Here is a 27,972-nt window from a genome sequence, read left to right as displayed (position 1 = left end):
AGAACCTCTTCTGGAGCGCAGAGGTTAGAAGCTGATAAGGATTCCTGGGCGAGGAGCTGGTGTATCCTCTGCCTCCAGCCCAGCGTCGCAACCGGAGTCGACTGCAGCTCGGATCTAGAGGAAGGTGGGATAGGAGGAAGTGGAAAAGGAAAAAAAAAAAAAAAGAGCTGGGGGAGGGAGGGGTGAAGCGAGGGGAGTAAGTGAGAGAGCAGCGCGCGGGGGGAGGCGGCGATGGGGGGAGCGCCGGGCGCAGGGAGCTGAGTGGACCGCTCGAGACGGCGGCGCGTGCAGCAGCTCCTGAAAGCAGCGAGTTGGCCGAGCCGGGCTGCATTTCCAGCAGGAGCTGCGAGCACAGTGCCGGCTCACAACAAGGTGAGGTGTCGGGAAGCGTTCTTTTCCCGCTCGGGCTGCTGCGCCCGGGGCTCCCTTCCTTATAGCCACCTCTCCTCCGCCGGGGCTGCGTGTGTGCGAGTGCCCGGGTTTGGGGGTAAAGCCTGCGGGGAGGGGGCTCCCCTGCCCCTGTTTGTCTCCTCCTCCCTCTACCCCTGTCGTCGCTGATGCACGTTTTCCAGGGTCTCCGGGTCTTCGTATCCCTTGTCTGACACTGTACCCCCACCCCCACCCCCCGCTCCTGGTTGTGTTTCCCTTCCCAGATGCTCAAGGTGTCAGCCGTATTGTGTGTGTGTGCAGCCGCTTGGTGCAGTCAGGCTCTCGCAGCTGCCGCGGCGGTGTCTGCGGCCGGGGGGCGGTCGGACGGCGGTAATTTTCTGGATGATAAACAATGGCTCACCACGATCTCTCAGTATGACAAGGAAGTCGGACAGTGGAACAAATTCCGAGACGTAAGTGCTGCGCACCCGCAAGCCCTGGCCCACCAGCGCGCTGCTCCGAGGCGGGGGCCGCGGCGGCCGGGGGCGGGTGGCCGGCGGGCTCGGTTTCCCGAGAAGAAGAGAGGGGTTCGGGGAGCCGCGGCGGCGCACAGCGGCTGGAGAAGTTGGCACTTCCGATGCCCTCCCAGGCCGGTGCAAGGGGAAGGGCTTGCTCGCTCGAGGCACAGGAGTTCAGGTCTCACCAGGTTCCCACTGTTCCTCCCACCACCCCACTCTCCCACTGTACTTCCTCCCCTCCCCCGGCCCCCAAAGGTCTGCGAAGTGCTGGCTCTACCTTCTCAACTTTTGATGGTCTTTCTGCCACTAGTCAACACAGCAAATGTGCCTTGGCGATGTATTGCTCCTAAAGTAACTAGGATCGATCCCGTTACTAATGGTCCATTAAGGAATTTGAGGGAGGACGTAGGAAGATGTAAGATTTATAAATGCCCGCTCTCCAGGGGTGGGAGGTTGTTTGGCGGCACCAGTCGGCAGAAGTTGAACTGCTCCTGATTACATAAAATTGCTCATCAGACTTGTGCTTCGGCATTAACTTTAATACAGAACATGTTTGCAATGCTTTCGATTACGTTTTATTCTAAAATGAATCACTGCCGTGAAATCTTTGGGGTGAGGGGGTGGGGTGGAAGGGACGCCCGCAGGTTGTAGCGATAAAAGGGTTAAACTGTAGGCTCCCCCAGGGGGGTTCCAAAAGGGTTATTACGGCAGAGTCAGGTTTTGAGACTCCCGACGTTGGATTGCCTTGGAACGAGGGGTCCTGACTAGCTAGTCATTTTTTCCCACCTGATCTGAATGGAGCGGAGTAAGAGCTGCCGGCGTCGAGTGAGGTTCACCTCCACGCAGTCAACTCGGTTGTCCCAGGGAGGAGGCTGCCCTGACCCTTCATTAGCGCCCCCAGTGCACCCTGTAAAACCCAGAAGGCCTGAAAGGCAGCGAGTGATTTGCGGACGCATTGCCAACCCTTTCTGTGACATTTGAGAGAATTTCTCGTGGAGTCCATCTGCAGTCCACTACGTGGAGATGAGTTAACTTCTTTCATCAGCTCACACTCCGTCACGATTTGGGAAAATACCTGGAAGCTTAGACTAGTTTTCATCCTGGCTTGTCTACCCCCATCTCCCAGCATCTCTTATATGAAATAACTGACAAGCCAAATCTAACGCGTGGCTGATTCTGACAGAAGGATTCCTGAAGAAACACGAATTTTAAAGTTACATGTAGCTCACTGATACTAGGCATGGGTAGAGAGATGAAAAATGATAATGATAATACTTAATGGAGAGCTTTGTCTCCCATGCTTTATGAATAAAGCTTAAATATCATTTTATTGCTAAATGAATGCTCTTATAAAAGCAAACCCCGTGCGTGTTTGTTTCGTTTAAGTTTATGCTGAATACAATCAAAAAGACAAGGGAGTGAGTGAGGTATTTCCAAACCTGGGGAAGAATTTATCATGCCCTCATTTGGAAAAAATATTGAATATTTCATCAGTATTTGAACAGTGCTTCACATGATGACATTTCATTTCTTAATGGTTCCTTTAAAATCTTTTAAAAGTGAATTTTAGACTTTCTTCTCTAAAATATATTTCAAATCTTGAATATCTTAATATTCTCTGACTTTTTCAAATCACTTTATTGAATTATTAAGAGCAGCCAGACTTACTTGGACAGTCTTTAAAGGTGTTTGATTTAAACTACTGAGGCAAGCCGAGTTGCCTGGAAGAATTAGATATTCTAGGATTCATTCAGCCTACTTCTATAGAGAGAGAGTATTTTCAGTTATTCTTATGTGATCTCTGGGAAAAAATCCATCAAAATTATATGTTATATGTAAGTAAAGGATTTATTGAAATATTTTTGGGAAATATCTGTTTTGAAGTACATGTGATACTTGAAAATATGATTTATTTGAAAAACTTACATAAGGTTTTAGCATCACCATTTTAGTAAGACAACTGCGTGTTTGTAAAGATTACTTCTGGAAGGTATGGAGAAGATAGATGCTATTTTTTTTCCCCTGCAGCCACCTGTTGTGTATTATTAATATGATAAAATGTGTGCTGACAGCGTGACTTCTCCACTCAGAATGCATAATATAGAATCCTTATTTAGACCATCCACCCCACTGCTAATTTACATATTTTCTTTCCCTTTTTGGGAATTATTTGCTTAATAATTTTTTCTATGTCTTTTAAGATGTTGTTTAGTTTTTGGTTCATTTTCAGCTGGAAGCCCGTGGTTCTGAGGCATTGCTTGAAATAAGTCTGTAGTGCATGAATCTACCTTTGAATGTTGCGCATCAGCTTTGATATCTTAAGTAACGGATTTGTCTACTCGGTTTATATAAAGGCAAAGAAACAAGGAAATCTGAACCTGTGCTTTTAGAAACAATTTAACTGAAGTACTTCTGTTTAGTGCTTTTCTCCTATAAAAATACAATTAATTTCAGTTAAAAAAACTTTGGGATGCCTCAGCATAATTAATACTAGAATTGTAGAATTAATCCTTACCTTTCTTCTTGTGACTGTTTTACACAACTGACATTATTTTGCAAGTTATTACTTAATCAAAGTTGCAACTATATCTTCTCTTGAATTGTATTTGAAAACTATTTCGAATAGTATTTGAAAATACAATTCTTCATTATATTTTAATTGATTTTTAAAATGTACTCTGTATATGTATTACATGCAATATAAATATGTAAATATATTTCATATATGATAAAGCTTTAGGAATAAAGAGCAAAGAGTTATGTGAGAGTAGATAAACATAGGAAGCCCTGCCATTGATGACCCATTTTCTCAATTTCCTCAATATAAACCACACAGAAATAGCAAAACCAAAGGCAAGCTTGCAATGAGTATTAGCATAGAAAAAATTTTAAATAATTTTACCCATTTTATCTTCGCAATGCTCTTTGAATAAAGTTTTATTGCCCTTTCAAATGTACAAAATGTCATTATATAGACATAGAGAACTTTTATCCTTTTGAGAATCATTAATATATTTGGTTATTAGTATAAAACTTCCTCTAGAGATTCGAATTCCTATGTTTTAGGAAAAATAAAAGTTTGCCTTAGAGATATAGAGAAATCAACACATTTAAAAATAACTATAGTAGATAGAACCAGCATGTTATATTCAGGGTATAATTATGTGATTTTAAAATAAAGCAAAAAAACTCTCAACAATAGGATATATTTAGTAGATACACTGGTCGCAGGGCATTTTCTCCTTTTTTAACTCTGTTGAGTAGTGATAAAATCAAGAACACAAGATTCCTCAGTGGGGGAATTGTAGGAATGCCACTACCCTTACTAAGAACAGGGGTAAAGGATTCCCTCGCCCCATTCTTGCAAATATAAATATACATATGTACCTATTAGGATAATTGGAAATTAGCATCATTGTGAGGAAATTGAATCATTAGCTCATGAATCCCATGGTTCATATATTGCATATTTCAGACATTTATATTTTATGTCAATTAAACTATACTGTTTATCATGTAATAAATAAGTATGGAATTTGGAAACCAATAAATTAACTGGTAATGAATGATATAATACCACCCTCAACCGTATATATTATTGATTTCACTAAAGTACATATGGTAATTAAGAATGACAGAAAAGATTCCGTATGTTGGAAGCAATATAATAAAAATCTAGCAAAAGTGCCAGCGATGGCCATGCTATTTTCAAATAACATATAATAAAATCATAATTATACTCTTAAATTGAAATTCAAATCCTTCGAGATTAAATTTCTTTTTCAATAAAAATACCTGGGAGTGGGAGGTAGCGAGTAGGAAGATGGATGACCAGGTAAAGCATAGAGGGTTTTTAGGACTGAAAGTACCCTGTATGATAGAACAATGGTTGATATGTATCATTATACATTTGTCCAAACCCATAGAATGTATACATAGAATGTACAGCCCCAAGAGTGAACTCTAAGGTAAACTGGGCTTTGGGTTATAATGATGTGTCAAAGTAGATTCATCAGTTGTGACAAATATAGCACACTGGTGGGCAATGTGGATAATAGAGGAGGCTATGCATGTGTCGGGGCAGCAGGTATATGGGAAATCTCTGTACCCTCCTCTTAACTTTTCTGTGAACTTACAACTGCTCTAAAAAAGAGAGTCTTAAAAAAAATCACAACCACAATCTTGTCACCTTGAAAAAAAAAAAACACACAAACAAAAAACCAGGAGTTCATTTTGAACATTGTCTTAAGAGCTGGTTGCCATTCATGTTGCAAAACTCACCATCAGCTTCAGTTTACATTTTACTCCTCAAGTGATTTTTAATACCCTTTCCATATATTGGAAGCAATAGTAAAGTCTTAGAATTTAACTTGAAAAATTCAACCTCAAAATAAATGAAAGGGCATGTACAATGTGAAAATGTAAAATACAGTTTGAAGTGTCTCAGAGGCACTCAAATTGTAAGTTGACTTTTTAAAAATGCCTGAATTGGAATTATTGGATAGTAAGTAAACCTTTCTTAACTTCGTTTTTCTTTTTATTTGCCTTTTTCATCTGAGTTGAGGTTCCAGTGTACAGATCATTTAAGAGATAATGGCTGGTGGGGAGGGATATTTCCTGGTATTTAGGGGCTACAGAGGAGTAAAGCCCCCTGAGAGTCTTATCAACTTTTATGGCTATTAGTAAGTACACGAAACAATTGGTTTCCATGCCTACTCCAAGTAAAGTACTCTACTGCTTTAAAAGGCATTAAAATTCAAACAATGAGAATCTTTAAAGAATACCCTCTCAGAACTTTCCTGAGATTTCTGATGCATCCTGGTTGTATTTCCTGAGTATATAGCATACCCTTAGCATTGAGGGAAATTTTTATTGAGTGTAATTGACAAAATTGTATATATTTAAGGTGTGTAATGTGATGATTTCATATTCAAAAATATTGTGAAATGATTGCCTTTGTGTTATGATAATAGTAGGCAAGAGAGTGTTACCACTTTACTTTCGGCGATAGATACCAAAAATAAAATTAAAGAATTAGTAATAATGTGGAGAAATTTAACAAATTAAACCACTCCTCTCTGTTCAAGAATACTTTCTCAATAATGGATATCCAATTTTGATTAAAAATGCACTTTTAGGGGCTGGCCTAGTAGCATACTAGTTAAGTTCATGCACTCTGTTTTGGTGGCCCAGGGTTTGCAGGTTCAGATCCCCGGCATGGACCTAGCACCACTCCTCAAGCCACTCTGTGGCAGCGTCCCACATAAAACAGGAAGATTGGCGTAGATGTTAGTTCAGTGGCAATCTTCCTCAAGCAAAAAGAGGAAGATTGGCAACAGATATTAGCTCAATGTTCCTCACAAAAAGGAAGGAAAAAAATACATTTTCAGTGTTTCTCATTATGAGATATATTTATATACTATAAATATATATACGTTATGAGATATATATTTATAACTGTGATAACCGTTACCTATATTTTATTGTAGTTGAGAAAATAGGCTTCCCTTGGGAATTCTTCACAGTTAATTCGTTGCATTCTCATGAGTGTTTTTCTCTCTTTCTTTTGATCTTTTGAATACTGTGGGCCACACTGTGTTTAAAAATCTGAAAAAAGCCTTGTATACAGTGTACATAATTGCAGATCAGAGCTGGTAGAGACTGTAGCATGCAGTGTTTTTTATATTGGATTATTATTCATATTGTTTAAATCATCGGGGGATTTAATCAAGAGAGAGGTAACTGACCCCCTAAGGGAAGCAGTAGGCAGTCTTTGAAGATTCTGGGGCGAATGAGTTTCTACAGCAGCAAAGGGTAGCTCCATGCAGCATCCTGACCCCTATCCTTGTCATCTGGGTCCTGGTTAAGCAATGGTTGTGATACAAACTCCACATCTCTATTCCTTAAGCCCGCCACGTCCACCATCACCAACACTGCCATACCCACCAGTCAGAATTTAAGATTGGTTTTGTCAACAGTCAGATGTCACATGAGGAAGGCAGGTCAGAGCATGCTCACTGATCTGCTAGTTTCTGGAGAGGGACTCTTAGGTGGAGCTGGTGTCACGTTATCAGACACCTTCAGGAAGTGTGAACTGAGTACAAAATTTAGTCAATTTGCCATGGGTTCATTCTAACAGATAGAAGTTATGGAGAAGTACAGAACACTTTTAACTCTCCAGCTCTTATAACTTCAAGGGAATTATTAGGAAAGTATAACTAAATGAATTGAGAAATAAATTACTCTGTGTACATGTGTGTATGTATGTTTATATATGTTTATGTGTATGTATATATAGGTCTATGCATAAATGTATATATATTCTCTATAAGCTTTATATTTGTGTATATGTGTGTGTTTTCAAATAGGTAACAGATGAAATAATTAGAAAACCAAGGTGATTTCATGTTGTATTATAGATATTATTTTATATGCTAATTAGGAAGCAGACACTCCGCCTAAAATGTTAAGACATGCATTAGTTTTTGTTTTTTTTCTGGCTGTTTTCTGCATCTTGTAAATTGAGAACACGATCTCATTTGACGTTATATGTGTGGTCACTGTGTGCCTTTCTGATTCTTAGGAGAAGTCAGCTTGTTTGTGATTACATTTTTAAATTTTTTAGCTAGATATACAAAAGCAACATTGAATACCTCTATAAAGCATTTATTTTTCTACTCTTACAATAAGTACAATAACACTGCTTTTAGATCTAATGATTATGACTCAGAGTGACATTTATTTTCTTATACAATTTTAGTTTTCATGATCTAGGCCAGAATTATTTTATGTATTTATTTTTAAAGACTGATCTGTGAATCTTCTACACGCACCATCCAACTCCTATAAGCTCCTGGAGTATTTACATGTATTTTCCCATTTATGAAAATCCTTTCATCTTTTCCACTCTTTGTACCTCTTTTATTTTACAGAGTTGGCTACTCTATTAGACTGTGAACTCTCTACAGCTATACAATGTGGTCTTTCTTCCCTGAAAATCCTACAATTCACCTAGCCTTAGCATGGTGACTGCATCAGAATTAGCATTAGAAAAATATTTGCTAAATGAAGGAAGATTATATTAAATGTGTGTTGCCAATTGAACAGTCCTTATGTAAAGGCTTTTAGTAATGTATTACTTTTTATTGATCATTTCCATTTCTGACCACCTCCAGCTCAGATTTGTAATTGGAATGAAAATTTAATTTTTATAAAATATAAAGTTTCGAGTACTAAACTGCTTTAGTCCATAAGTTTCAAAATGCACCAAAATGGAAATGCTATGCCAAAACTGTCATGTTCAATTTCAGAGTGGTAACAGTAGATGGTAATTATATACATTGTGGCATTCCCTCTGCCAATTTATCCAATTCTTTTCCTATAGTTTCCCTTTGACCACATAATTTTGTTGCTCTAAAGTCTTGAAATATTTTTCGCTGCCTACTGAGTAATATCAAACACCAATATCTTCCCTCTCTTCTTCGACTGCTGCACTGAAATTAATGTTTGTGTAACTAATCCAGATATTTCACAGACAGTCCAGATTTACATCTTTCACTTCTGCCTCACTTAAAATTGCCAGTGTATTCGTTAGAGATAGGTTAAGTTCCCACAAATAAGAGACTGAATCAGAGTGCCTGAGTTAAGATAGAAATTTATTTCCCACCCATGGAACCATCAAGAACTTGCTGCCCAGGCCTGGGCATTTGGAGTTATTCTCTCAGGGTTCTCCATAAATTGCCATTTCCTATCCAGCAGGAAGGATTTAAGAGAAAGTCTAGGTCACACAGCTTGTCTTAGAAGTGAACACATGACTTCTGTGTATCCCACAGGTCTAAACTTAGTGACATGACAGTACCTAGCTACAAGGGAGGCTGGGGAATGTCATCTCTCATGGGCAAGGATTAACACTACAAGAAAGAAGGTGGAGCCGAGACTGGAAGGAAAGTATTCTAACTATTATATCTGTTTCAACAATCTACGTATCTCTTGAAAATATTCCCTGTGCCCAGCGATAGGAGTTTTTATATTTCCTGTTAATTGTCTGCCTTGCCTTCAATCTCTTTTCCTCCGTAATTTCATACTGTCCCTCTATCTTCTGTCCAGGATAGAACTGGAGCCCCTGGCACCTAAGGTTGTAGGTGTAGGAGTTGAGGGCAAGTAGTAGTGTGCCCACACTTAAGAGGAAATGTTAGAGGTCAGAGCTAAAGAGGAACATCCACATATGTTATTAAGGAGAGCCTCATCAGATGATGAGTCCTATTTTCTAGTGAAATCCATTAGCATTATCTTCTGTGAAAGCTTTTTACTATCTATGGATCTTTGGTCATAGGTCCAGAATGCTCTTTTGTGAGGTAGATAATGGTGATCAGAGGGAAGGAATTAGAATTTATTTGTCACTCCCCTTAGTTGAAGGACAGACTTCTCTCTATAGCCAAGGTTGTATTTCCTCTGATGCAGAAAAAAGGCAAGTACCATTAATGCAAAATACCTTTCCCTGGAATAATGCTAGAAATGATGCCATTGCTGGATTCATGGAGCTCTTGGTCTTGGAATCAAAGAAAACAATCCTTTTAGCATTAGGATCTCTGGGACAGTTATGAGATAGAAAGCGCATCAAGTCAGATTTGCCAGACCTACCATAGAAGCTTTATACTTTTGATGTTGTATCTTGACATCAGAGGCAGTTGATAGCTAGGATGGCTGAATGCTGGCCTGGATCATAAGCAGAAATGGTGAATGGCATTCTTTGTCTATCAGTTTTGGGTTTTTTTTAAAGAGAGCCTTCATTCCTTCATTCTTCATTCTCCATACTTCATACTTCCATACTAAATGAAAACTTTAGTATTTATCCTTTATATATATATATATATATATATATATTCATGACATGATTATTTTACAAATGGTGATTATATAATTTTTGCTTAGTATTTTACTTACACTTAGAATATCTTATAATTAAATGAACACTATAACTAATATAGTATACAAATATACAGGGTAAAAAAGATAGGTAAAAAGTCTTTATAAAACTATTTTGCCATTGCAGTTATCAATTTCTTCCAAAGGATCAATGTTTTCCCCAGCATCTTTCCGCTGGAAGTCATTGGACCTTCAATGTCTCACTCACAAGCTATTTCCTTTATCAAGAAAATAGTGGCCTCAACCAGACATGTTGTCTCCCACTTCTGAACATGCGCAGCAGCTTTTCCTATTCAGAATCTAGGAATAATGCCCTAATGCAGATTTTTTCTTCCCTCCTTCAGAAGTAGCACAATGATATTTCACTAGTCTATTTTATGGTTTTAAGAATAATCATGTTTAATAAAAAAAAATAATAATCTTTAGAATTTGAGTGAGGTAGGCTATTTTCTTTTTATATGTAGTTTGTGTGCGTTGGATATTTTTAATCAGTATTATAGCTCTTCCTGTAAAATAGGGATAATTAAATAAAACTCAAGATTCTCCTTCTATGACTGTTTCACTAGAAACAATGTTATTGATTTTTAAAGTTTGCTGTTTAAATGTGGAAAAGAAAGTTTTAAGTACCTTGCTATTGCAGTAATCTGGAATTTTATTATTTTGTTAGGTTTTATCATTTGATAATTTGGTTTACTAATGATATAAATAAGTAAAAGAACTTAAATTTAATATATATGTATATTTTCTACACACAATCACATAGCAAGTGGCAAATATGAATCATTTTTTTCTATAGCCTTTTTTTAAGTCCTTTATGTTAATTTAGGAATTAACTGTATGCTAATGTACCTATTTTCAGATTTTTTTAAGCATTTTGTCAAAAATAATTCTGTATCTTTATCTATTTTTGTTTATTTTATTTACATACAAGGTAAAATAAACTATATTTAAACTTTGCCAAATTAGTTTTTTATAATGGATATCCTCTATTTTGCTTATTTTATTCTCTGAAAATTCCATCTGTGCTAATTATATTCATAATTATATATATATATCTCTCAACCAAAATGTCAAAAATAATGTAAGTGGAAAAGAATATGATAGGGAAACGATAGGTTCAAATTTATAAAAGTAAATGCAACTTATTAGGTACTTTAATCAGAAACAATTAGAATATTTTAATTTGATTAACAGCTGTTACTCTAATCAAATAACTTTTAGAATAGGGGCTGGCTGGTGGTGTAGTGGTCGAGTTCACATGCTCAGCTTCAGAGGCCCAGGGTTCTCCTGTTCAGACCCTGGGCATGGACCTACACACCACTTATCAAGCCATGCTGTGGCAGGCATCCCACATATAAAATAGAGGAAGATGAGTACCAATCCTTCTCAGCAAAAAAGAGGAGGATTGGCGGCAGATGTTAGCTCAGGGCTAATGTTCCTCAACAAAAAAAAACCTTTTAAAATACGTTAAATGGATACATTTTCTGTATTTTATATGAATAGGTGTCTCTTAAAGTTGGACTCATTATGGCTAGAAGGGGTGATGATGGTAAAAATGTACTCATTCAAAATATCAATGAGGCAAATATTAAAAATAAAATTAATATTAAGTAATGACAGACTGTTCCTTCTCTAGATACTGATAACAATCTAACAACAAGCACTTTTATAGAGCTTATTACATGACAGCAGTATTATAAGTTTTTATGTGTTAATTAGTAACATCCCTTTAAGGAAGATATAGTTATTATCCCATTATATAGGTGAGGAAACTGAGGCCCAAGGTCACACAATTAGTAAGTATCAGTCCAGGCTTTCTCCCATACTGGCATTTTGGTATATACTGTCTTGTCCTTACACAACGCAGCATAATGCTTCTTGATCTAGAAATACTATTTTTGGGTGTCTATTACATGCCAGACATTTTAAGATATTATCCCATTTTGTATAATTTTTAAAAAATATTTTATTTTTAATTGTAGTAAAAAACACATAACATTTACCATGTTATCCATTTTTAAGTGTGCGGGTCAGTAGTAGGTATATCCAATTGTTGTGTAACCAATCTCCCTCACTTTTTCATCTTGCAGAATTGAAACTGTACCCACTAACCAACAGCTCCCCATTTCCTCCTCCCCTCAGCCTTGGTGACCACCATTTTACTTACTCTTTCTATTACTATTTTAGGTATCTCATATAAGTGAAATCATACAGTATTTTCTTTTTTTGTGTGTCTGGCTTATTTTACTTAGCATAATGCCCTTAAGATTCATCCATGTGGTCACAAATGGCAAGATTTCCTTCCTTTTTAGGCTGAATAAAATTGTGTGTATTCACCATTGTGTGAATATACCACATTTGTTTATCCATTCATCCATTGATGGACACTTGGATTGCATCCACCTCTTGGCTATTGTGAAAAAGGCAGCTATGAACACGGGTATGCAAATGTCTCTTCACGATCCTCCTTTCAACTTTTTGTATATGTACTCTGAACCAGGATTGCTGGATCATATGGTAATTCTAGTCTAAATTTTTTTAGGAACCTCCATACTGTTTTCCATAGTGGCTGCACCAGTTTACATTCCCACCAATAAGGCCAAGGGTTCCAATTTCTCCACATCCTTGTCAACACTACTTGTTTTCTATTTTTTATAGTAGCCATCCTAATGTGCATGACACAATATCTCATAGTTTTGATTTGCTTCTTTTAGTGATGTTGAGCATCTTTTCATACGCCTAGTGGCCATTTGTATATCATCTCTGGAGAAATGTCAACTCAAGCCCTTTGCCCATTTTTTGGTTTTTTTTTTTAGTATAATTTTTTAACAACCTAAAGAGTAGACATTATTAATCTACTTTTACAAATGAAGAAATTAAGTTTCAACAAGCTTAATTAACCTGCTCAAGATTAGTGACATTTGAACCTTCTCTTCTAGCTCTAAAGATTGTTTGCTTATTTGTTTTTTTTCCTTAGTTATTAACAGTTGACCACTTTAAATGTGTCATTACAGGCAACTCAGATTGATTTTTTGTCTTTTGAAATGTTATGTTTGGTCTTTTTAAATGGTCATAATAACTGTCCTTATTTTCTTTTCTACTAGACCAATAAATTGATAAAGACTTGGAATTTTTATTATGATTATTGAAGGAGTCTCTCATACAGAATTACAATGATTTTACTATAATTTGATCATTTGATCTTGAAGCTACAATAGGACACTTCTAGTAGCCTGTCCTTCGTTAGCCTTAGAGTAAGTGACATTAGTAAATGAAAAGCTGGTACCTGCATAGCACATTATTGTTCAAAGGATAAGGTAGACATACTACCTATGACAATTGTCTATTACTGACTTTCTTAGTGAATTTTTTTTGATATTACAATACAATTCTGAATATCTTAGGGGAGGAGCAGCTATTAAAAAGAATACTAATAAGTTCTTACAATAGCTGTTGTTTGGCAAGTAAGTACAACTACGACATCTTTGGAAAATGTAAGGTATCATTCTGCCTAACTTCCAACCACTATAGTTGTGGATTTATTTTCAAAGTAGATAAAAGTGGGAGAAAGAAAAGGAATTATTTCTTACAATTTAAGACTAGGAATTCCACAAATTATTATCATCTATAATCAACACCTTCAAATGTAATATAATTGTAATCACTGTTGAATGAGTTCTGAGACAGCCTACTAATTTCTGTCCATAGTAGGTCACTTATTTTTCTGTGTTTTCCATGTTGACTATCAAAGATTGATGCAATGCTGTTGACATTTTTTTTTTTTTTTTTTTGTCTGGGAAAGATTTGCCCCGAGCTAATTCTGTTGCCAATCTCCCTCTTTTTTTTTTTCTGCCTAAAGCCTCAGTGCATAGTTGTATATTTTAGTTGTAAGTCCTTCTAATTCTTTCTATGTGAGGCGCCAGCACAGCATGGCTACTGACAGAGAAGTGGTGTGGTTCTGTGACTGGGAACTGAAACCCGGGCTGCCAAAGTGGTGAGAGTGCAGAACTTTAACCACTAGGCCATCAGGGCTGGCTCATGATGATTTTAAAAAACGAAATCACATCAGAAAAAGATAGCTTAGGGTATATCTACCTTTTAAAATAATTTCATTGTCTACTTATATTTTGGAAACTTTTCCACCTAGAATTTCATTGAAGTTATTAAATATGAACTATTTCATTGAACATGGATCCTCTGTCTTTAGTTTTATAGCAAAAGAGCAAAATTAATCAGCTGGCAGACTGGAGAAAGCATAGAGTGAATTAAAATTCACTCGGTAAAATTAAAATGAAGGAAAAGTCCATTATTTAGCAGGAATGAAACAAGGAGAGGGTCAAAAAATGCATAATCTAATTGTGTTTCCAAATCTATAAAACATTATAAGGCATTTTCTTCCTGAATATGGTAAAATACTTACTAGATATAGCTCCTAAAAATAGTAATTTCATAGTCCTTTAATCACAGCTCACTTTTCTATCACCAGGCTACTTTGTGACTTTCAAAATATTTACATAGGGTACGCTAGGCAGGATACTCTGAAATATGAGCTTGCTAATTGCCTTGGCACATGGTATTAGCATCTGCTGAAGAACCAGTTTTAGAGTATCAGGAGAATATTTATAGGCCTTTCATGGCATACAGTATAGTATGAAATTAGAGGCAACCTCCTAGTCTTCCAGTAAGACTGTCTAAGGTGCCCTTGGCAACATCTGATTTTCTCCCCAAATGCCCCTGAGGCAGTCAGCTTTATCTAAAATGAACATTCCCTGAGGCAAAACTTTTCTAGAACATTGTATCAACAAGCATTAGTCTAGTATTACCTGAGAAATGTTTCTTTGATGTGAAATCTAATTTCTTGGAGTTGAGATGTTATACTCGTTATAGTTTTAAAGAAACTATAGTTTACTATAACAATGTGAGTTTAGTAGAGTTTACTGAAACAATGTGAATTAAAGGCACACTTCAAACTGATAACAGAGGAAGTACTAGTTTGAAAGCTGTGAAATTTGAAAGTATCCCTAGGCAAAGTAATGTTTTTACATCCATCAACACATTTAGCACCTTATCTGCAGAATTTCTTGTTGATTAAACATACTAACTTTGGTTGATTATCTTATTGTCATTTAAAATTGTTTATGAATTGAAAGTTTTCTGCTATTTTTGTATTCCACATACTTCTCTAGGTAAAAAATTTAAAAATGTGAGAAAATTGATGATGAGAATGATATGTTTAATTCAGATAGCAAATTAGTAGTGAAGATAGGAGAAAACATCCCACGTAATTTTTGGAGAATAAGAAGGATTTCAAAAAATAATTTATTTTGAAGGTATGCTGTGCATCAGAGTTTAGATTTCATTGAGAACCACAGCAGTTTACAGTCAGTGAATGAGATCTGGAAATCTAATTTCAGAACTGCTTTGTTTCCTTTGAGTAGCTGAAAGCCACCTGGCCTTTGCCGCCAATAGTCTTGTGTCTGTTCTTAGAGTGAGTGCTCCTTTATTTACATGTGCTGTTTGCTCTGATTTGTGGATTTGGGAGATTCCTAGAGGAAGCTTGCCATCAGTCTCAAAGGTGGCAAAAGTACCTCTGGTGCTAGCCTCATGCTCCTGGTAGTCAAGCTGCCCCTGATACCGAGATCAGAAATAGATAGTAAAACATCAAACATCATCTAAGGCCAAGTTAATGTCTACGGGGATCTGGGACAGTTGTTTTGCTGTTCACACACAATCATTTTTGAGCTGAAAGCAATTTGCTTACTTCTAATTGGTCTGCCTATGTGTCACTGAATGGCTTTCAAGTTTCCTTACTTCATAGCCTGTCATCGTGGTTTCCAAAAATAGGTCCTTTGTGAACAGTAATCCTTGTAAGTAGTAGGAAGTTTTAGGTGTTTGTCATCTTAGGTATAATTAAAACATGTTTGTTCTTAATCATTTGACTTGAATACGTAATTTAAGTTTTACTTTTTTGTTGTTGGACTGGACTGATGTTTCTGATTTGTATTTGTGGTTGAATAAACACCTTTCTTTATTGTGGTTCATGGGTTTAACTTTTTTTTACTTGAATAGAACTATAAGTAACTTTCTCCTAGATGACATGATAAAATTTCCACAATTTAATTTTTACAGGGACATAGCATATTGATATCATATGTTACTATTTAATTTGTGGAAATATCTAAGACTGATCTTTAAAATGGGCATAAAGTATAGGTTCATTACCTAATTTATTTAAGTAAAAATTGGCTAAATCAGACAGGAACCAAAATAAGCTGTGTAAAGAACACATAATGATAGGATTATGTGTTATGCAAACTTGAAGTAGCATATTTTCCAAGTTTTTGTGATCTTTTAATATATTAAAATTTTTACGGAAATAGTTTTGTAAATGAAATTGACCAACTAGTTAAGGAGATCCAAATTATTTTTAACAAACTGTTGTTTTCTTTTTGGAATTCAAATTCATTCATAAATTTCATCTCACATGAACAAATAGGATTTTTTTTATTTTAACAAAATCATTGGACTGATCATTTGTATATGTATGTTTAGTTTGGCATAGAAGTTTATTTCTATGCTCTTATCTTTTTAATACTTATTTTAGGATTTACCTGTAATGTTGTTCTTCGATTATGAGTGTTTGTTTACTTCTGCAACATAATTAATAAAGTGTTTCTACGTTTATTAAACTGACATCTTTCCAAAGCTAATCCTCTGGGTCAAAAATTCTTAATCATTTTGGAGTAAATGAGGACACTTATGGCCACTTTTCTCAGAAAATGTTTACGTTCATGCAAATTTGCATACAATATTCAGAGAATTCAATTCTCTGCTGTGATTGTTTACCACGTGGGCGAGTTGTGCATTACAGTTGTTTCTACAGAACTTACAACAATCTTTAAGTTAAAGCTGTGCAAAGATTCTTTTCAGGCTCTTTCAATTTCAGGAAATTTTGTATTGATATATTGGTCTCCAGGTCCCCCCCCCCCCCCCCCACTGTTCCCAATCAAGCTACTTGCAAGGCCTGTCAAGGTCTTCTCTGCAATACTTTTCAAATCCACAACTCCTCACTCCTCCTTGGCTTAGATCCTCATTATCTCTCCCTTAGGCTAGTCTTGTAGATGACCTTCATGTTTTCAGGTTTTTCTTTGCCTACAGCATCTAATGTTTTATTGATAAATTAATTTCCCCCAAATTATAGCTTGGATTTTTTTACTCCTCTGTTCAAAAACTTCCATTCATCCTTTCATTTATTACAGAGTAGGGCTGCATATAGCTGCAACTGTAAATTGGGCTACAAAAATTTATGAATAGGATTGCCCTCCAGGGGATAAACTGTGAAATCTTCATACATGGATCAGTTTATGTGTATGTATAGTCGTCTTAGAGGGAAATAATGTGATTCCTACATCTGTTAGAGTTAATATAAGCTGTTTGAATATCATAAAACATACCTGGAGGAGGAAAATTGTTCATGAGAAGGAGTCTGAAATGAGAGAGAGAGAGAAATAATTCACATAGGCAAGCTTTGGCAGTGCTCAAGAGAGACACCTTTCACTTTAAAGATTGATCTAATGTTCTGTAACATGTGGATGACAAAAAAATTCCCTGTCTTCGATTCTATGCTCATCCAGCAAATTTCTGATTTTAATGTGGCTCAGCCTCAGGGAGAGAATGTACCAGTCATGCTGACACATGTTTTCTGCTGACAGAACCAGGTTTCTGAGGCTTCAGGGCTGATGGCCAGATCCTGGACTGTGGTAAATTCATCAAGGTAATATCACAGTGTGAGGTCTTTGGTAGGTAGCCAGAATCTTCCTGGTGACAGACAAGTCTTACCAGGAGCTTTCTATTCAAATGTCAGCAGCAAATAAAATCCAAATTTCCTATCCTGAAATCCAAAAGTCCTTCACTACTTGCCTGGAAACCATATTTGCTTTTTCATCCTTATTTTCTGTTTCACATGCTCTTCACACCAATCAAAGTGAGTTATCATCCACCTTTCTGCTACACTTTCTACTTTGTTCTGTTTGTGTGGCTTTCTGGCAATGAACTGTTCATCTGGAATGGAATGCTTTTGTCCTGTTATCTCTTTCCTAATATTTCTCATTTTTCCTAATCCCTTCCATGATTTCCACAGTCAAATGCAGTCCCTCACTTCTCTGAACGCCTGAAGCACTTTTTGAGAGGCAGTCTTAGCAATGGGAAGAGCCATGTTTCCTAAGAGGTCTGTGCCTTGCACTCTAGGAGTGTAGAAGGAATCCCCATAAAACAAATTAGTATATGGATGAGTGAATGAGGATGTAACTGGTTCTCTTCAGATCAAGTTGGGCATCAATTGTTAATATACATATCAAAACCCAGGTTAGTACTATTAATTGATAATATAACATTTTATCTTATTTTTTCACTAGGGGTTTTATTGAGCATGTCATTTATGGAACCCATGTTTATTCCAAATTTCTAGACAGTCTCTCTTGAATAAGTGATTTCTGTTTCTGCATTTAAGCTCTTATCTATTTTATAAGAATGATGTAACTGTTATTAAGTTTGAACTATAGTAAAAAGAAAGAAAGAAAGAAAAAGAATATTAACAAGGCTTTGCTACGTCATATGTGACATGTTTTTGCTCTTCCCAGCAGCCAACTCCTGATCTGTAATTACTATGAAAATGTCAACAGTAGGCTGCTGGATTTTTGCCATAAGTCATCACAGAAATTAGTCACGCCACCTCAAGGCAAATTTTCAAAGCTAAGAAAAGGATTTTCCCTATCTCTTTTTGTCTAAATCAAAACTTTCTAAAAATGAGAGTCCTAAGGAAGAAGAAACATTGGTAAACTGCTGTTAAGGCTCAAATGGTGGATTCATTCACTGTATATAACTTTTATAGAAAAGGGGAATTATAAAGATTTCTTTCTCTTTTCTGAAAGAGCATCTGTTGGAAAGAAACTCCTTAACCTGATTTTATAATGAAAATACAATATTAAGAGGAATCATTTGGAAAACACCTATTGAAAAGACAATGCCCTGGGATATATTATGTAGCCTGAAGTTTTATCATGTGAACTAAGAAAATTATGATTTTTTTATTACTTTAAATGAAATTGAAATTACAGTTTCTCATACAAACTGTATTTTTTCCTTTTTACTTGTAATCTTAGAGTGTTATCCATTTGACTTGGGAGAATCTGAAATACTAATGAAAGGTAGCAGCTTTATAATCTATAACATAGATTAAAGTTACTTAATAAAGATAATGACAACCACTGTTTGTGGATATTTTATTCTTTCAACTATATAAAAATAGTAATAACAACAAATACAAGACCAAAACCAAGAATTATAACCACTATCTATTGAGTGGTTTCCCTCTGTTATGCTTTACTATTTTCTTAAAACAGTTTCTAAATTTACGTCTTGGCAGACATCCTCAACCAGCTATCATGGAGGCACTGCCTACATTCATAAAATTAGAGGCAAAAATGAGACTTTTGAGAACATAATTTGAAATCAAATCATGTGCTCCAATTACTAAATTATCACCATAGCATTTTATGGTATAGCAGTATAGGATCAAAGTGTTTGGTTATTATAACAAACATTCAAAGTATTTGAATCATGTAGTCTTGTGACAATGCAATAGATGAACAAATCCATGTGATGAAATGTCATCTTGAAGTTTACCATTTTTTTTTGGTGACTGCTTATTAACATTATAATATGGTGTTTTCTGTTTAGTGCTTTTTTGTAAAATTTTTAAAGATTCAAGAATTAAATGCTTAATTTCTTATGATTTCAGGATGTGAGGTTAATAATACAGGATGTTTGAACTTGGTTATATTAAAACCATCATGTTTTGATTTATAATTGTGTTGATTCAAAACCTCCAGAGTTCCCCAGATGAAATTCGAAACTGGCCCTGATACTCGGAGGGCATGGAGAAACTGAAGAAAGAGGCAGATCACTCCAGATTGGTAGGTGGCAGGTTTGATAAGCAAGGGAATTTACATATGAGGCTTGTCTTGGGCAGCCACAAGATGAGTATGTCTCTGCACCTGCCTGCCAGAATCTTAAAAGTTTGTATAGAGGCCTTACTGGAGTTCAGTCATGTACACGGTCCAGATGGTCTTAACAACACAGTGCTTTCTCCAGGCTGTGTCCTTGAAATGGCTCATAGTGTGGGAATGGTGGGAAGAATGTACATTTCAAAGACAGGGGAGGGGTGAAGAGCCTCCGATTGCTCAGGTCCAGCTTGTGGGTCAACCCATGGTCATGTCCTCTCGATGACCTCCTCCAACAAATTGTTACTGAAATTGATCACGGCTGAAAGAACATTTCTATTTTCTTCATTATGTTTAAATAAATAGTTCTGGGAATAGTGTTTGTGTTTCAAACTAAAGCTCCAATTTCTTGTTTAACATTAAATACCAGCTGATACTAGTAAAAAAACCATGACAATAAAATAAAAATTTTCTTGCTAAATAGTTGTTTTCTAAATTTTTTGGAGAGTTACTTTTACAATATCACTTAGAACATGATATTTTTTTAAGGTTATTATTAATGCAGTTTAATGACATGAAGAAAATAGAATAAATACTTAAAGAATATCTTCAGGTATACAGCAGAAAAGATTTAAAAATGATTCCAACTTTTGAATAAATTATTGTATATCTATAATGGCAATATCCATACATAATCATTTCAAATGCTATTTATTAAAATTGTGTTACATAAAAATAATCAAATTATAATCAGAAAAGAAGCAAATTAAAAAGTTTGTGATCTAAGTACTGTTCAGAAAAACAATAGTCATAAAAGAGAATTTATTTTAGTACCATTTTATAGGTATCGGACACGAGAGCAAAATAATAGAAAAGTGGACATTTTAGTTAGGTACTATTTTTTTTCTATTCGAAAATACTCAATGACTTCTTCTTTTCCCATATGCCCTTAAACTTGATTAAATAAAACGATGATATGTAAGACTAAAGGTAGGTGTTTATTATTACTATTATTGTGCTGTTAATTGGTGTAACCATACTATTAATGGTTAGAACAGCTATAAATGAGTTGACTGTTTATTTTCAATTAGAGTTATTTTGGAATTGTCCAAGTCGTCCTGCTTTCCCCTTTCCGCACCTCATTATGACTCCATGTGACACAGAATGACATCTGCCTTTGCATAAACACAGGAAGAAATTGCACATGTAAACAGTTCATTTTATGCAAAGAGTAAAAATTCACAGTAAATTGCACATATTAGTGGCTGAGTTTATTTCAAAGAGCTACAGGAGAAGTGCTGAGGTATTTCCTTAGCACAGAACTGAGACCCACAGGAGTAACTTTGCCATTTACTATGTCATCACAGAGCACAGATTGATACCATGCCTTCTATGTAAAACCTAAGTGATTCAAGCACATGCTGTTGAGAGCATTAAAATTACTGGAATGAACATCTGGAGAATGCTTGGATGTAGGTCATGCTCCAGCATCTTCATTACATGCAGGGGTAGTAGCCAATCCAAACATTCTAAGGTAGTTCTTAAATTCATTTAGACTGACACTGTTTTAATTGTGATACGCCTTGAAAAAAATGCAAACATTATTGAAATTTTCTAAAATACCTTAACCTTGTTAAAAGATTTCCAAGACCTTGGTGTGCAAGATTTCTAATGACATTATGTAAACAAGTTAAAAAAAATTTGTTGTTATCAATTTTGAAGTGATTTTAAATGGATTTTGGATTGAATGAGGTTTCTGTTCTATACTAAGATCTGGCTGAAGAAATGTGACCCTTGGTTATTGATTCCCTGATTTACATAAAAAAGCTTTACCAGTACAGGTATCACTTTTGCTTTTATTGAAGCAATAGGAATGGGAAAAAATATGATTTAAGTTAAAATCAACGGTTTTTCTTGAATGCTGAACTTTGTCTATACTTGAGAGGTAAAAGAATAAATCTTTAAAAAAAAAAGTCAAACAGACAAAAACAATAGCTTGAGTGAAGATTGAAAACAAGGATTACCCAGAGCATAGCACCTAGGAGCAGAAAAGCATTTATTGAACATGGTTTTGTTCTGCAATATCTGTTTGTAACAATGACCTGTGATGTAAATGTTATCATCGATATATAACAGAGAGCCTAAGTAACCAGATGAATAGAAAATAGTGCTCAGGGGCTGGCCCCGTGGTTGAGTGGTTAAGTCTGTGCACTCCGCTTTGGTGGCCCAGGGTTTCACCGATTGAATCCTGGGCACGGACATGGCACTGCTCATCAAGGCATGCTGAGGTGGCATCCCACATGCCACAACTAGAAGGACCCACAACTAAAAATACACAACTATGTACCGGAGGGCTTTGGGGAGAAAAAGGAAAAAATAAAATCTTTAAAAAAAAAAAGAAAATAGTGATCGGAGATTTTTTAAAGAGTGGAGAAATCATGTCTCATGATGCTAGAATTAATGTGTTTACACTGTCTGGTATGTAGCAGCTTGAACAACTTGGTAAATAGTAATGCAACTGGATCTTGAAATCTGTTTTATATAGTTACATGCATAGCCTAACACAGGGAAATGACTTGATTAAGACCCTTGATTACAAGTATACTGTTGTCTGTTGTTAAAATACAGGTTACCGTAGTAATTCATTTAAATATGCATTCACACCTTTTTAAAAGACATTCCTGAAAGTAAAATGAACTTTTAAATTTGTAAGTTTAAATTTGTAAGTTTTAAATTTGTAAGTTTAATATGGCAATTATTTTCTTTTGTTTTGGTTCCCAAAAACTATTATTAAATAAATAGGAAGGTAGGACCAGTCCTAATATAACTTAAAGAGAGAGAAACTACTTAATCTATCTTAATTGTATACAAAGCTGATTTGATTAAGTGTAGAAAGTTGCCTGTTAAGATTTACGTTTAAATCTCCATTCATTAATAGTCCATTAAAAGTGCAAAGAAGCCAAAAAATACAGAGTATCTACTTGGTCTTTGAGATAATCTAAGACAATATTAGTAAATGGCTCATTAGATTATGTGGACAAACATTTGCATTTTATTTGGAGAAAGATAATTTGAAATTAGCTATCTCATCTAGAAAAAGAGAATTGTTCTCATTTTTTAAGATCATTATCCATTTTAAGTGAAGAGGTGATCAAAATCAGAAATGTAGTATCTCCCTTTTTGGAGGGGTTATGCATGAGAGCTGGTGTGATTCTTGGGCTCCTTGGACTACAAATAATATTGTATATGAGAAAAAACATTCTTTGTAAAGTTTTACAAAAAATATGAAATAATTTATAGGAAAAAGCAGTTTTACTGTGTGCTGTTGTCCGAGATACCGATTTAACATGAATAAGTCTATTCAGAGATTCCTAGATTCTATTATTCAGAAATTCCTAGAGATATAGGTACCTGTTTCTGAAGTTCTTCTTAAGTTCTGTATTATTAACATCTTAGGAAAATCAAAGCCTGATGTTATTGATCTGATTGACTGCTGGGCTGAATATGTTCAACCAAAGTAAAGCTAGAAAATGCTTCAATACACAGAAACAGCAAGGGACCTTATTATAGCCCATAAATGTAGTGGAGATGTCATTTATTCAGTTCAATACAACAAAATCTTACTGTTGAATGTTATGAGGTTGGATCTAGCTGTTGTAATGAATGCAATATAGGATTACTGTCATCTTGCAGCCAGACTCCCTGAGTTTGAGCCCTGACTCTACCACTTACTACTAGATTTGTTTGAACTCTGGCTCTGCCACTTGCTAAGTGACCTGGGGTGAGTTATCTTCTGTCCACATTTCCTAGTTCTGTAGAAGGGGGATGATTAGCATCTACTGTACCGTGTTGTGTTGGAGGGGTATGTGTTGATACATATGAAGTTCCTTGTTCACATCGGCATATATTAAGTACATAATATATGTTAATCATCACTTCTGTCATCATCAATAACTATCATTATTTAACTTTATAATTTAAGTTGAACTTTAAAAAAACCATTGTTCAACAACTGAACCACATTTAGATTAAGCATGTTGTCTGAAATATGTAGGATCTGGCATTTTCCAGTAAGTTACAGCTAACTATTCAATAATAGAAATATTATCAGATATTAAGAGAAAAATATATATAGATTGAGAGCATTTTGCACTTACCTACATGCTCTAGAGCTAATCACATAACATCTGTAAGATTCGGTTACTTAGCTTGTAAAGTGGGAGCAACATTTGCTCTTTCAGAAAATCTGAAGATAGTTATAAATGCCCAGTGATCAAAAGCACATGAAAACCCTTTGGAAAATAATAAATTGCTAAAGTATGGTATCATTTCAAAAACAAACTTTCTTCATCTGTTTATAAATCTAAGTTTCTCTTTGCTAAATATACATTTTTTTATTGTTTATAAAATTTATCATAATAATTGAGACTAAAAATATATCAAAACAGCAAGGAAAATACTGCTTTGTTTTTAAATCATCTTGTACCATTTTTAGCCCTCCACGAAAGACATGCCATCTCCTCCGTGAAGAATCCTTGGAATAGTTGAAGAGAGTGACATGTTGAAGAATGATTAGAATGTGTTGTGACAAGGGAAGTAAGCTAAGTACATGCAAATTACATCTGTAGGGAGAGATGATTCAATGAAGGCCTCAGGGAGTCCATAACACTTAATCTGAGTTTTGATGGATGAGTAGAGTTTGTCATTTGGACAAGTGGAAGAAAGCATCTCTGACAAGAGTCTGCATGTACAAAGGTATGGAGGTGTGAAAGGACACGGCCTGTGTCATAACTACAAGAAATTAAATGTGTCATAAATAAAGAGTGAATGATAGGAAATCATTGGAGATGAGACTGAAATGTATTAGGACTAGAATTTAAAGATATCTTTAAAACCTGCTAAGCAGATGGTCCTTTATCAACAATGGAGGGTTCCTACAATTACCATTAGCAGAGGCTGCTTGACTGATTTTGATGGATGTCCACAGGGTCAGAGTAAGACCTTTGAGATCCTAATCCCTGAATGGCCCCCTTCCCTGCCCCATGTAATTCAAAATAAAAATGAGAGTGTGAAATTAGTATAAGGAATTTCAATGAAATTCTGCCCTTTTTTTCCCCACTATGATGTCTACTTTGATTTGATTCTTTCAGAAAATTAAAAATACAACATTCTTTCAGGTTTTTTTATTTTTTTAATTTTTATTATTTGGGTGCTTTAGTTTGCTGGTGTTCTAAGCACATGCTTCATATCAGGTAATGCAACACTAAATTGTTAGTCTTGTATGTAATGGCTGGCGAATGTATTCACATTTTATAGTCTGCTTATTTAAGTGAGAATGAGGATTGATATAATTTTGTATCCCAAACTGGACAATAAGAAATCCCTAAGAAAAATGGGGGATATTTTGAACATACAGACTTATAAAGATATGAAAGTTTCCTTTTAGTTTCCAAATACAGAAAACACATTTTAAGTTCTGTAGTATAACAAATCGTAATGCTTTTCAATGTTTGCATTGTTTCTTTGAAATAATATTTTTCTTTAAAATTCATATACCTTCTGTGTTCTATTCTGTTACAAACAGACTATACTCATTCATCAAAAGCCAAATTAAGTATCATAAAACCATCTTTGCTTCAGCTTAAAAATAATTTTTTCAAATACTACTTGGAAAACTGATGTGTCGGGGGTTCGGAAAGAAACCCCTACTTCTCCAGTGGCATTGAGCATCTCGCAGTATGTCAGCAATTACATGGACCCCAGTCTGAGAAGCACAATGTTAATAAAAACTAATTTACCTTTTTCTTAGAAACTAAACTGCCGCTGACCTTCTGGCTTCAATTATGACTGTAGTAGTTGTGATTGTTTTACAGGAAGTGAGAAAGTAATCTGAATCTAACAGTTTTGTTCATCCAGTGTTATTTGCATATTAAAATGTCTAAGAAGAAATTTAGTTGCAAGTGATCCATAGGCAGAATACAAATAAATAATTATTAACTAGTGTATGTCGTTTTTGAAAATTATAATGTATAGGCTATTGTATTTAATGTTGCCAAGATTTTAATATGTTTTCCTTATGAGGGTACTGCATTAGATTCTTATTTTAGTCATATGCAGTATAACATTTCAGTAAATGACAGACTGCACATACCACAGTGATTCCATAAGATTAGTATGAAATAGCCTAAATGCGTAGTAAGTAGGCTGTGCTATCTAGGTTTGTGTAAGTACATTCTCTGATGTTTGCACAACGGCAAAATCACCTAGCAATGCATTTCTCAGAACCTGTTTCCATCGTTAAGCAACACGTAACTGTGCTTGTAACTGCTATAGGAAAGCTTCCTGGCAAAATATTGATAAAGTAATCACTATTCATTAGAATAAAATAGTAATCACTATTTTATCTATTTAGTAGATAAAATCATACTAAATATTTTTCCTAAGATCTACACGAAATTCTAAATTGAATGTCATTCAATTTACTAGCATTAAGTAGAAAATAATATGCTTTCATTTCCAAAACTGTGCTTAGGTCAAAAAGGAATAAGAAGATAAATGAAAAAGTATAAATTCTAGATAAATTTGGCAAATAAGATTGTGAATTTAAGATATTTGCCCAAGGTAATTTAGCTAGTAAATCTCAGAGGTGACCTGTTTGATTCTGAAACCAGGATCTTAGTCACTGTTCTCTACTGACTTCCCAAATTAGGTTGAATTTTCTTCAAAATAAATGACTTGTCTCTCTAACTATTGGGAGTGAAATTATAGCTCCAAATAAAAGAAAACACCTACATTTCCTGTTATTCCTGCTCCTAGAGAGGAACGGCTATAAATATCATGGCAAACTGCAAGTAGTTGAAAAAAGTTACTTCTGTTGCTCTAACATTTTAATTTCACTTATCATTCAATAAATCTCTATGAAATCGCCCCTCCCCAATTTTTTTCCTACTGTATTAGGCAATGGTGATTCAAAGACAAGTATTTTAGGGTCCTGCCTTCATCTTTTGGTCTGGAAATGTCTCATAGAAGAGGTTCCTGAGGTGTGAGGATTGTGAAATGAAATGTGTTTGTCCAGTGCTAAGGCATTGAAGAGTAGGGTGGCATGTAAGACAGAGGGAGCAGTGAGTAAGAGAATGAACATTCCAGGAACGTTCAGGAGGCCATTTACAAATCAGGCCTTCCATGACTTCACATTAAAATGTATTTGCCTTCCTTGATCGTAAACTACATGAAACCTGCATGGCTCAAATTTTACTGGATAGCAGAAGCAACCTGGAATTTAATTTTTATTATATAGTTAAAAAAAAATGAGTAATCTCAAACTGGTGATTGTATGTACATTAACTTATTGAAATAGATTTACATTTATATTAACCCTTGCTCAAGAAATGTCTAAAATGTTTCACAATATTTAAAATGACATATTAAAATAAATATTTCAAAAAGGACTACAGTGGGTTTATAGGTGATAATTGAGTAATCAATGTGATTTTGTATTATGCTCATCATTGATTAAAGTATGTAAAGGTTCATATTTAAAAAATCATGGTATAACTCTAGTGATGTTACACCAAATACATGCTATATGGTGTGTTACTTGAAAAATAATTATTATTCTAATGTTATTTTCTTACGTTAATTTTATAGCTTTCTTCATTAGAAAGCAAGACAATATTGTATTACTATATAATATTGCATTAATATATTTCTAAAATACATTCGTGATGCTATGACTCTGAAAGTACTAGTACTTGAATCTTCATTTACCTCTGTGATCAAGTATATTTTTAATTGAGGTAACATTAGTTTATAATGTTATATAGGTTTCATGTATATATCATTGTAATTTGACTTCTGTAAAGAACGTATCGTGTTCACCACCAAAAGTCTAGTTTCCATCCATCACTGTACAAATGACCTCCTTTACCCATTTTGCCCTTCCCCCACCTCCCTTGCCCCTCTGGTAACCATCAATCCGTTCTTCTTATTTATATGTGTGTGTGTGAGTGCACACGTGTGCGCATCTTCCACATATGATGAAATCATATGGTAGTTGTCTTTCTCCATCTGACTTATTTCACTTAGCATAATACCCTCAAGGTCCATTCGTGTTGTTGCAAATGGCAAGGTTTCATCTTTTTTATGGCTGAGCAGTATTC

At 35.3% G+C, this 27,972-nt stretch overlaps 1 protein-coding gene across 1 annotated transcript in view; it reads left to right on the top strand.

Moving 5' to 3' along the window:
• Window positions 1-288: 288 nt before the first annotated feature.
• Window positions 289-27,972, top strand: part of SPOCK3 (SPARC (osteonectin), cwcv and kazal like domains proteoglycan 3) — a 461,901-nt gene continuing 434,217 nt past the window's right edge. Inside the window, exons 1-2 of the mRNA XM_046656940.1 lie at window positions 289-372; window positions 654-842. Coding sequence (XP_046512896.1) covers window positions 654-842 — 189 coding nt within the window. The 5' untranslated portion in view covers window positions 289-372. The remainder of the gene's footprint in view (window positions 373-653; window positions 843-27,972) is intronic.

This window comes from Equus quagga, chromosome 3 (genome assembly GCF_021613505.1).
Source record: "Equus quagga isolate Etosha38 chromosome 3, UCLA_HA_Equagga_1.0, whole genome shotgun sequence".
In the NCBI taxonomy this organism is placed as follows: domain Eukaryota; kingdom Metazoa; phylum Chordata; class Mammalia; order Perissodactyla; family Equidae; genus Equus; species Equus quagga.
The sequence above is the reverse complement of the archived record's forward strand: the minus strand, read 5'-3'. Positions and strand labels throughout refer to the sequence as shown.